This window comes from Stegostoma tigrinum, chromosome 25 (genome assembly GCF_030684315.1).
Source record: "Stegostoma tigrinum isolate sSteTig4 chromosome 25, sSteTig4.hap1, whole genome shotgun sequence".
In the NCBI taxonomy this organism is placed as follows: Eukaryota; Metazoa; Chordata; class Chondrichthyes; order Orectolobiformes; family Stegostomatidae; genus Stegostoma; species Stegostoma tigrinum.
Window position 1 is genome coordinate 47,048,818 of NC_081378.1, and position 12,096 is coordinate 47,060,913.

A 12,096-nucleotide genomic window follows, 5' to 3' on the forward strand; every position below is an offset into this window, starting at 1 on the left:
TGTTGTCCCCTCCTCCCTGTAGGGATCTGTGTTTGAGTTTACTTTTTTGCCAAAAGGTGTGTTTATGGGATGTTATGAAATTGGAACAGTTAATTAGTTGTTACCGTATGGCTCGGTTAGGTTTTCCGATAGTTAAGTTACTCTAGTAATACGTGGCACTGCTCATCAGAAGTCTGCAGTAAGGACAGAGCATTATACCATCCAATAAATGAATTATATTATGAATGTAATGGTTTGCTGCTCTGTTGAAGGTGAGCATCTTCACAGCCACAACTTAATTACAAATGATAACATCCGATAAGCTCCTCTTATTCATTAGATAGGGAGTGGCCTTGATATTACCTCACCTGTAACAGATGTGAAGTAGTTAGGGATGGGGAGCAGATGGCTAAACCTTAAAAGACTGGGAATATATCCCCAACCTGATATGTATGTCTTCTTCCATTTATAGGAATCAGCAAGAGGAGTGTTTGCTCAGAGTTTTTGAAAGACAAGGCACCACTGTGCAATTGGGTTTACTATGGCTAGCAGACAACTTGGACCATTCAGGAGGAAAAGCAACGGAAAGGAGAGCTTGCAGAACAATCAGCAAAGAAGACAGGGTGAAGTAAAATGGGAACTGGAAGGAGAAGGGGAAAAGGCACACTAATCCAGAGGTAGAAGAAATATCAAATTACGTGAATAATACCAACAGGCAGCACCATGAAAATAAGTAATTGGCTTTTGAATGAAACTAGTTTCGCAATGGTGTTATTATCAAGAGCTGTCAGATGAGATAGTATAGTACAGCTGAAAAAGATCGACACTCTCTTTGTTCTGCTGAAACAGCACAAAATTTGAGGAAAACAAAGATATGCATTTGAATAAGATGCTAAAACTTCTTCAATAACTGTGCAACTTCACAATCACATAATAAAAGGAAGAAATGTGCCCTTTTACCTAATACCAATTGATCTTGGACCTGCTTAAACAGCACTTAAGACATTATGGCCTCAAAGGGACACAGCTTTAGTTAGCAGAACAACAGATTCCATATTTCATTGAAGAATACAGTCACTATAAAACAGCACAATATCCAATTTGCAGTGACCAGACCAGAGTTGCAGAACACTAGTATCTGCTTTTGTTACAGTCTAATGCATAAAACACCTCACAGATGATTAGTTTCATTCCATTTGCATCAGTGACTAGTCAGCACTACATGAAAACTCAAGAAAATCTAATAATTCAGGACAGGCGCCGAATCAAATCCCTGTAAAGTTTTTCCAGAAACCTGTCATTGTTATTTTCTTCTATTCAGAAACTCAAATGTGCAGGGCTTAAAAAGAAAGTGAACGTCTATAGGTAGGTTTTCATTCCTACTTCCCCTGTACAGTTGTGCCTACTCTGAATATCAATAAACAATGCAGTCTCAACATAGGCTCTACCCAAATTGTTCTTCATTAAAGCAAGGTAAGCTACAAAAATACTGGAATAATAGTAATACGCCATAAGTCTACTTACACTTTTGGACTGTAAGTGACCTGGTTTACAAGAACTTGTCAGAGGATCAGCCTGCCCAGTTTCAAACCTTCAGTTGTTGCTCAGATGACTCACGTCCTGGAACTAGCTAACTTTTACTCAGAGGCACAGCTTCTTCAACACCTTTCTGTACAGTCAGTATGATCAAATCTTGAAACTACCCGATCTTCAACAGCTGATCATTTTGACCTCTGGTAAAAATTACAAATTTATCATCTACTGTGTTTGACAATCTCTATTCATTGGGACATTTGCTTGTTTTCCCTGAAAAAGGCTATCGCCTGATTTTAAATGAATCTTGACCTCAGGCGAGCTTGTTCATGGCAGCTGCAGCTCTGCTGTCATCTAATCAATTGTACGATATTTTCATGGCTTGGCTCTATGCTCAATCACATTTTATTTTACTGACAATTGGTATATCACATCTGGTTCACTGCATCTGCTTTAGTTAAAAAGACTCCAGTCAGACACAGTGTCACCAGTTCAGTTCATAAAGACAAACATATCCCTTCAGAAAACAAGAGTCAACAATAAGAAATGGCCCTGTGATTTTCTAATGAGTCAGTCACAATCTGACAGATAGATCTTTCAAAACAGCAGGATTAGCACACTTTCTTTCTCATTCCCATCGGGTCTGGTAGTATCTGCTAAGAGGGAAACAGAGTCAAATCCTCAAGTTGGGCCTCCTCAGAATAAAACATACAAGATTGTCAGGGGTCTGAGAGATTGTTTCTCCTTGTGAAATAGTCTTTTAAGCAGTGAAGGAATCACGAAATATGGTGAAAATACAAGGAAGTGGAGCGGAGGAGGAAAAGATCAGCCATGATCTAACTGAATGGACGAGCAGACTTGGTGGGCCAAATTGCCCAATTCTGCTCCTACTTCATACGATTTTAACTTTTCTAGTCAAATTTTATTTTGCTTTACTTTGTGGTAAGGCAGATGTTGCTCGAAATCTTACCTCAAACTTAAACCATTCTGAATTCCACTGGGGGTTGAGTGATTTAGGGAACACATCAGTCTTAAATGTTGTATTACCAAATTTTACCTGCCAAAAAAACAAAGGTTACAAGGAGCATTACACATTTTTTATATCATTACTGTCAAACATTTTATTTAATTAGTGCAGGAGGAAGACTTGGGACCACAGTCTCATCCTTAGGCACTCATTTTCTATCCACTTGCAGGCATAACCGCTAACAAATGAACCACTAAAGCTTTTATATAGGATTTTCCACAACCTCGAAAATGATGAAGAATTTTACATAAATGAAGTTCATTAAAATTACAATTATTCTTGTGATGTAAAGATTTGCAGGACTAATTTGCATACAGATCTCACAAACGTAGAACATAGGACATAGAACATTATAGAACAGTACAGGCCCTTCAGCCCACGATGTTGTGCCGACCTATTATCCTACACTAAGATCCAATGAACCTACATACCCTTCATTTTACTATCATCCATGTACCTATCCAAGAGTTGCTTAAATGTCCCGAAAGTATCTGACTCTACTACCACTGCTGGCAGAGCATTCCACGCACCCATTACTCACTACTTTACACCACTGTGTAAAGAACCTACCTCTGACATATCCCCTATAACTTCCTCCAATCACCTTAAAATTATGCCCCCTCATAAATGGTCATTTCCGCCTTGGGAAAAAGTCTCTGACTATCAACTCTATCTACGCCGATATCATCTTGTACACTTGTGTCGTCACCTCTCATCCTTCTTTGCTCCAATGAGAAAAAGCCCTAGCTCCCTGAACCTTCCCTCATAGGACCTGCCCTCCAATCCAGGCAGCATCCTGATAAATCTTCTCTGCACCCTCTCTAAAGCTTCCACATCCTTCCTATAATGAGGCGGCCAGAACTGAACATGATATTCCAAGTGTGGTCTAACCAGGGATTTATAGAGTTGCAGCATAACTCACGGCTCTTAAACTCAATCCCCTTGCTGATGAAAGCCAACACACCATACGCCTTCTCAACAATCTTATCAACTTGGGTGGCAACTTTAAGGGGTCTATGGACATAGACCCCAAGACCCCTCTGTTCCTCCACAATGTCAAGAACGCTGCCATTAACCCTGTATTCTGCATTCAAATTTGATGTTCCAAAATGAATCACTTCACACTTTTCCGGGTTGAATTCCATTTGCCACTTCTTTGCCCAGCTCTACAACCTGTTAATGTCCCGGTGTACCCTACAGCAGCCCTCCACACTATCCACAACTCCACCAACCTTCGTGCCATCATCACACTTATTAACCATCCTTCCACTTCCTCATCCAAGTCATTTATAAAGATCACAAAAAGCAGGGGTCCCAGAACAGATCCCTGTGGAACACCACTGGTCACTGAGCTCCAAGCTAAATACTTTCCATCTACTACCACACTCTGTCTTCCATTGGACAACCAATTCTGTATCCAGACAGGCAAATTTCTCTGAATCCCATTCCTCCTTACTTTCTGAATGAGCCTGCCATGGGGAACCTTATCAAATGCCTTGCTAAAATCCATATACACCACATCCACTGCTTGACCTTCATAAATGTGTTTTGTCAGATACTCAGAGAATTCAACAAGGCTTGTAAGCCATGACCTGGCCCTCACAAAGACATGTTGACTATCTCTAATCAAACTATGCTTTTCCAAATAATCACAAATATTATCTCTCAGGATCCTCCAATAATTTGCCCACGACACAAGACTGACTGACTGGTCTGTAATTCCCAGGGTTATCCTTAAACCCCTTCTTGAACAAGGGGATAACATTTGCCACCCTCCAATTGTTTGGTTTTACTCTAAGTTGAAGGATTCTGTTCTACTTCTTCCCACTGAGGATTGCTTTGTATTTTCTGTGGACCCTGATTCTTTACACCTAGTTACTCATACTGTTGTTTGCTTGAACTCAAAGTATCTCCTGCATCTCGGAAAATGATAAACTGAATAGAGAACAGCTAAGGAATTTCAGGTTACAGGTGTACCAGGTGATCAAAAGCAGCATCATAGGTCAGCAAAGCAAATAAAATTAAGAAAGCAATGGTATTGATTTCTAGGCATAGAACTCAAAAAATGATTACAGTAATCAAAGGAAGTGATATTACGTTAGTTATGATGCCAACGTCAGGCCACATTTGGAGTACAATAAAATCCCATCATTCTCAGAAAATTAAATAACAGAGAACATTGCAGTCAGTGATTTTCACAATTGCACACACAATACCGAACACATACACAATGCTATGCACAGTAGTATCATGTAGACAAGTGAATTCCTGAAAGGTTGGCATGACAGCGAGAGGACCTTGCTGTACAGCACAAAAATCAAGAGTTTGCAGATAGTGTGAAAGATTGAACCAGGTGGGGTTTTTGCTCTGTCAAAACAGTAAATGTAAAGGCACCTCGACAGAGGTCTTCAAAATCATGAATGGTTTGGAAAAGACAGATGCAAAGAGAATGTCCCAATTTGAGGCACAATCCAAATCTGGGACCATTAATGCAAGATAGTTAATAATAAACTCAAAAGAGACTTAAGAAATTTTGTTGCTCAGATCAGTTAGAATATGGGTCTCAACATCACAGGCAAAAAATTAAGGCAATAGCAGTGATGCTTTTAGAAGGAAAGTGGATGAGTAATGAGAAAAGAAGGAATGTAAAACAAAAAATCATGCAAAGCTGAGATGAGGTTAATGGAATGGAATGAAACTTGTGCAGAACATTATAAACATCAACACAAAGTTGTTAGGCTGTGTGGCCTGATCATATGCAGGGTATTCAACTTAATTCTACATTAACATTCTAATGAAGTTGGGAAGATACTTGCATCTAACTTGACATTGGGAATGCTGGACACAGTTCAGATCCAACTTCTGGGAAAGGGGCAAGTCATAAGCTCCAAGCCTGTCTGCGCTTTTACCGTAGCGCCATGGGAATTTTCACACCCACCAGAGGAGGTAGAAAGGACTCTGATCCAACATCTCAATTTAAATTATAGCCTCTCCAACTGTGCAGAACTCCCTCAGCACTGCACTGGAGTATTGCCCAGGCCTCCTAGCTCAAGAGATGAATGCAAGACCAACTGACCCATGTCCAACATCTTGCTGATGGGCCTCTTGCTCAGCTCATAGGACAGAATGTAGTGCTCTACAGTCTTTTTGTTCTCCAAGCTGTTTCTTGAGTACTTTGTTTTATTTTCTTTACTCAGTGTTGCTCTTGCAATTGATGTTTGCCTATTAGCATCTGCTACAGTGGAAGGCAGCCAATTCACCACATTAATGGTCACGTCTTGTCATGTAACTCCTCACTTCATAGCTTGGTACTGTTAAATGCTAATCATGTAAGAAATTTTATGTAATTTGTACAAACCTCTACAAAAGCATCCGTTAGGTCACTGGCCCTGTCCATAACTGGCAAGTGACGGCCAGCCACAATTCTGACTTTCAGCTTCCCCGGCATTGTTAGTCCTTACTGCAAGAAAATAAAGAAGGGTTACTTGACTGTATCAGTAGATCTGGCCTCGAATACCTGCTTCAAAGCCACCAGAGGTACAAAATAAGAGCATCAATTCAAGACATCAATCTTGCAATCACTGGGTTAAGACAAACAAATTCTCTCAACCAGAAGCACTTGACAGAATGGGGTCAGTCACTGCAATATCCAATAACAAAAGGCGCAGATATTTCTGAACTTATTTTACTTCATTGGCTCGTGGGGAATATATTTATTGTGTGCTACTTTTAATATTGGAGATATGAGTTGGTATATAAATTTTTACTTTACTTTCTTCAAAATTAATTTATTACTTACATCTTATAGTGTACACTTCCTAAAATTCAATGAAAACAGCTAACCCAAAAAAGAAGTTTGTTTGAGTGCGCCCAAAGAAGAAAAGATAAAATTCAAATGTCTGGCACTAGATGACGGAAATATATCACCTTTTTATTTCATGATTTCTAGATACATGCCCTTCAAATGTTTGTTTTAAATTCAAAGTCACCAAGATTTGCTGCATGCAATCAGGGCTATAATAATCCATGTTACCTTGTCATCATTCACATAAAACATTTCGAAGTGCCATGCAAGAGAGAAGGTGGGGTGGGTGGTGAGCAATTATATACAATTAGGAGAGAATTAGAGGAAAAGAACAGAATTGCACACGGAAAATGAGGTTAAAAAGACAGAAGTGGAAGTGTAGAATGCTAGGGAGTAGGGACAATGTTGCTGAAGACAATGTCACGGACGGTGAAATCAACAGATAATAGAAAATGCAAACGAAATTACGTCAAAAATTGATTGGGACAGCAGGATTGTTCAGTAGTTAGCTCTGCAGCCTCACAGCAGCAGGAATTCAGGTTCAATTCCAGCCTCGGGTGTCTGTCTCGGTGTTGGCGTGGATTTCCTCCCACAATCCAAAGATGTGCAGGTTCGTTGGATTGGCCATGCTAAGTTGCCCCATTGTATCCAGAGATGTGCAAGCTAGTGAATTAGCCATATGAAATGCAAGGTTACAGGGATAGGGTGAGGGTGGCAGTTGGAGGTCTGGGCGGGATCGTCTTTAGACAGTCAGTGTGGTTTCGATGGACCGAATGGGGATGCTACGCCAACAGGGTGAAGGAAGTTGCAAAATTAAGGCAGAACGAGGCTGGAATAGACTTCAACCCAGAAAAGTGACTTTGAAACCAATTAACATGATTTCTGCCTCAAATCTGAGAGATGTGAAAATTAATCACTGGAGCTGAACAAGGCAGCAAAATAGCTGAATATGGGTAAGGAAGACTTGTAGGTGGATATATTAGCAAAAGGTAGATGTATGTGATCTCTGCAATGATCTAGATACAAGGCCACCAAGGATGTACACTCTCAATCAGTTTTAAATCAGCAGCCAAATTTAGAAGTGAAAGCAATGACCAACGTGCAAAGTTTCAGTTAAGAGCAAAATAGTTTCTTCTCAATGTTGAGTTAACATGATGGTATATCCAAGATTTTGTATCAGACTGTGCGACGTGAGGCTAGGATCAAGGATGATAGCAGAGGTTGGATGTCTTGAAAGCGCATGGCAGCGAATCCAATTCTTGCATTTCTTGCTAAAGGGCAGCATACAGATAAGGAAGATAAAGCAATTACATCAAGCTGGACAACATTAAGATTTATAACAAAGTTTATCACTACCCTCATAAAAGCATTCAAATATATTAACAGCAAGAGAACAGTCTGTTCTACACCATCTTTGTAAGAGTTGGATTTTTAAAATTACCTTGGATATTATCAGTGTGTCAATAAATGTGGAACTTTATTGATACAAAATTAGATAGTTACAAGTAAATGATTGCATTTAATTACATGGTAAGAAAGAGATGGGATGGCCACTGAATTTACTGATGCTGAGAAATGGCTAACAACCTGAAAAACTAAACGGAGATGAGGTACAATTACTGTGAAAAATTACTGTTGCTATACAAGCTAGACAACAGTCTCGAGTGCTGTACATTCCCATGGTCCAGCTTAAAGACAAATAAGCAAGTTATGCAGTCATCGTTAAACGGGTGAAGTGCAGTGCGCATCGACTTGAGGTTAAAAGTCAATACACATACTTAATACTTGGTTCCGAAATGAAAATTAACATACAACAAAGCATTTTAAACAATTGATTTCTTACTGTATCTTTGAGGTTTTTAAATACTGTTGATAAGGGATAGACCTGCAAATAAATGCACAGCCAGCATGGGGAAAAATTGTATTATTGCTTAAAAGTGTCTTTTGCATAACTAAGTTTTTTTTCTACAAGCATAATGCGATTGGATAATTCAGCTTATTCTATGAAACCATGCAATGGTTACAGTTCTACACTACTCGCAAGGGGCATACTGTCACATCAATTTACAATGAAAAATGGCAAGGAAAAAAAACTAATCAAATGTGACATCTATGGACAGACCTGATTTCTGATACGCTATTGTGACATTTCGAAACATACACAAATAGGATTACAATTGCATGGACGATATGCCTCATGTCCCAAATGTTTAGCGAACAAAGCAGACACACAACCTTCAGGTGAGTTAGGTCAGCTGGAAAGGTGGTTTGCTTTCTGCATCTGTATAACTTGTATCTGTTTACAAAATACTAAGTAAGTGTCTCATTTTTGCTGTTTGATCATAGCTTTCTGTGTTGCTATGGAAACATACATCTGACAGATTTGTGGATTGCACATGCTATATTAAAAGTTCACAAACACTTTTGCAAGTTGGAAGCATAAACTGCAACTTAAGTAACTTTTAAAAAATAGTGGTGTTAAGATATCTTCAAAGGTAGTGAAAAATCTACTCCAAGCTTTTGCAGCCTATCTACCGGCTTCCCAGCTGTTTCTCTGCCACCCATCTGTCAAGTAACTTGTCACCCGTTAGCAAAGATGCTTGATTGTTGATGCCTGATATTACTAATTTTTAAGAAAAGTGAGCCCATGCCTGACTTACTGATTGGAAAAAATTGCCAAGTTTTAATAATCCTCCATTTTCAATTTCTTCATTGAATTATCATCATTCTTTTGGTGGAATGAACAAGCCCTAACAAATTGGGAACATGTGAAATTACTGTTCATGCTTCCAATCCAACACAGCTTCAGTCAATTTGGCTCACTTCTGCTACTTTAATGATTAAAGCAGGTTAAATACTTTACGTAGAAATACTTTATCCTCAAAAATCATAAACTTTTATGTCAATATTCTGTCCTGTGCCAGTATTGATAGCATTTCAAATGCGAAGCCTGTCTAATTTCCTTCAAAGCTAGATTCCATCTACTTCAGTCCACTCTCAGCACCACTTTTGTTGCATAAACATAAAGAATTCAAACGCAACAATAAACATAAAAGCAAAGCTGTTAAACCAACACTGCACAATGAAATGCACGTGACAACAGGGCTGTGCATGTGACTTGAGCTCTACAAAGTATAGTGGATATCAACTAAAGTGCTAACAAATATATCAAAAAATTCCCAGGATTTAGTGCCGTTGAAGAATGAAAGACAAATGGACCTTATCCTTGTTTATGATCGAATTCAGTTCCAAAACACTAAGATATTAAGCCAAATCTCAGAAGTGATGCTCTCATATTCCGGGACATTCAAATGAGGGGCTACACATTCTTCCACACCTTTAGAAGCCACAGAGTTGACATCTGAAGACAGCCAGCACCTGAGAGATTATGATTACATTCAGAACAAGGAGAAGTTATCTTGAAATTGGGTCTAAGCCAATCAGGAGTGAAATCAAGAAGCACTCCAACAAAAATAGCTGAAATACAGAAGTCATCTCCCCAACAAGATCAGTGGGTAACTGAAAGCTTTGAGATAAGGATTTTTGGTGAATAAGCATATTAAGAGATGTTGAGCAATGAGATTAAATGTGTACATCATCCAGGATTTAACTGAATGGTACAACATGGATGATTGACTGAGGGCCTCTGCTTGCATCTTTCTAATATTATTGTCCAGCTTATTTTGTACTCAGTTTAGACAAGTTAGATATAAATAATATTCCATCATATAAATGCCTTTGAGAGCCCCAAGGCTGCTCCAAATCACAAATGACTTTTGAAATGCCTTCTTTATTACAATGTAAGAAGCGTAGCAGCCAATATGATCACAGGAAAGTCCAAAAGGACTGAAGTGATAAAGAACCAGGCAACTTCTCTTAATGGTTTTAGTAGAAAGTTTCCTATTGGCCAAGGTCAGCAAGGGGTTTCTGATCTTCAAAATAATGCCAAGGAACTGAACTGAAAACTATGAGAAGGAAAAGAAATATGGCCAGTGTAGAAAAGCCCAGTTAATTCTTTTGGTAGAACAGGCTCGTGACTCGATGCGCAGTAATTGGGCAGAAAAAAACAAGGATGGGGAGGGGGGGAAAGAGAGTGACAGGGAAAACCCACAGAATGTATCTGAGAAAAACACTGATTTCTTGCTTCAGTGCAGAAAGCAGAGAGCCAAAAGCAAGGGATGAAAGATGGTGATCAGTACTTCTAAATCTGATGGGAGAAAGTTAGGAATTGATGATAGCTTAGCATTGCTATAACCAAAGAAATGGAAAGTTGCATTTTATGGCTCCAAGTAGCGATGGTTAACAGGTGATTTCCTAATCCCTGACAAGGTTGGGGAAACTGATTGGATAATAGTTTTCCAAAGAACACTGATTAGACATTTGGAAAAGGCAACATTATAATCATGTGGAGGGAGGAGCCTGGGGAGCAGAAACTAACTGGAAGAGCCTGTGCCGATTCAATGGACCAACTCAGTACTGAACCGTGTGTACAAGGGAGGAATGCAGTGGAGTTTACCATGCAACAGCAGCAGCCTGGAGAAGGCATTAACTGTCAGGTTGAACAGTGCGGGAAGATGCCATTCCCACAAGACGCTGAGGGAGGTGCGACCAGTGCCTCCGTCTCTCAACGCCCGGTCCGCCGCTGGAAGGAAAATGAGTACGAACCTCGAGGCCTCAGGATCCGGCCCAGCGGCTCCGGCGCAACTCAAAGCCCCGCCATCCGCCTCTTTCCCCCATCACTCGTGGCAGGGGCCGAGCCCGAGGCCTCGGCAGGCACTAGGCCCCGCGCCTTACCGACGACCGACCGAACAACCGGTGGGCTCTTTCAACCTCTCGCTCTGATAACGACGGCTCTTCTGGGAGGTATTTTTCTTTATGTTTTCAATTGAAAACAGAAGAAAATGAAACCGCAAATCCCCGGACCCCCTCACAGCCGTCACATGCTGATCTTCTTCCGGTGTTACCTGCAACTTCACTTCCGGCTGAGCCCAGCTCTGGTCAAGGAGAGTCCCTGAGACTGAGGTGGCTAAAACCAGCAAGGATCCCTCTCTCAAACCCAAGCACACATCTTGTGATGATCTGTGGCTGGGCTGAAACTTAGTCAACGCCCTCTCCTGGCAATTTCTCTTGTATCCCTTTCTTATAGCTACCTGTACGTGGTTGCCATTGATCCCATGGGTATTGAATCTGGGTTGACAAAACTTGAAGCTCCAGACCGCGCCGAAGAAGCTGGGAATGCTCAATGGCTGATGTCTTAAGCAGGAAGCTGGCAGAGGGGCCATTGAAGGTGAGAGGTGACTCAATGGCATTCCTCAGAATATGTCTAGCCAGCATTGACAATGCAGCTCCATTGATCACCTCATCAGCAGTCACGCCATTGGCACCAAAAAGGCCATAATGATTCTCTTAGTGATGTCAAAGGGGCACTGCAGGAATGGAAACAGGTCTACAGCTTACAGTGCAATATGATGCGATGGATGTTTATGGTGAGGACAGTATGTCACAGTTTCTCCCCAGGGTCCAGAGTATTTTTGACAGAAAGGAGAAACTTAAAGCTGTGACATTTGAACTATTCCTTTTGGAACTTATTTTACATAGACAGATTTAATGAAAAACTGGGACTCCAGCCAAAATGGCATGTTTGGATTCATTGAATGGGACTTGGATTGATTAACATGGATCAGTGCTTTTACCACTTAGCTGCAAATTTCCCACCAAGCCAATGGTACATTGGACAAATAGCACAAAGACT

The 12,096-nt window shown here is 40.4% G+C and overlaps 1 protein-coding gene across 13 annotated transcripts in view; it reads right to left on the reverse strand.

The window, feature by feature from the left end:
* Positions 1-11,407, reverse strand: part of c2cd5 (C2 calcium dependent domain containing 5) — a 112,090-nt gene extending 100,683 nt beyond the window's left edge. For 4 of the 13 annotated variants that reach the window (XM_048553764.2, XM_048553766.2, XM_048553767.2 and 1 more), the window contains exons 1-3: positions 11,010-11,407; positions 5,898-5,999; positions 2,483-2,569 (exon numbers count right to left, since the gene is read on the reverse strand). In XM_048553764.2, coding sequence (XP_048409721.1) covers positions 2,483-2,569; positions 5,898-5,987 — 177 coding nt within the window. In that variant the 5' untranslated portion in view covers positions 5,988-5,999; positions 11,010-11,407. The remainder of the gene's footprint in view (positions 1-2,482; positions 2,570-5,897; positions 6,000-11,009) is intronic. The other 9 variants (XM_048553768.2, XM_048553773.2, XM_048553772.2 and 6 more) reach the window with 4 other exon arrangements.
* Positions 11,408-12,096: the final 689 nt, after the last annotated feature.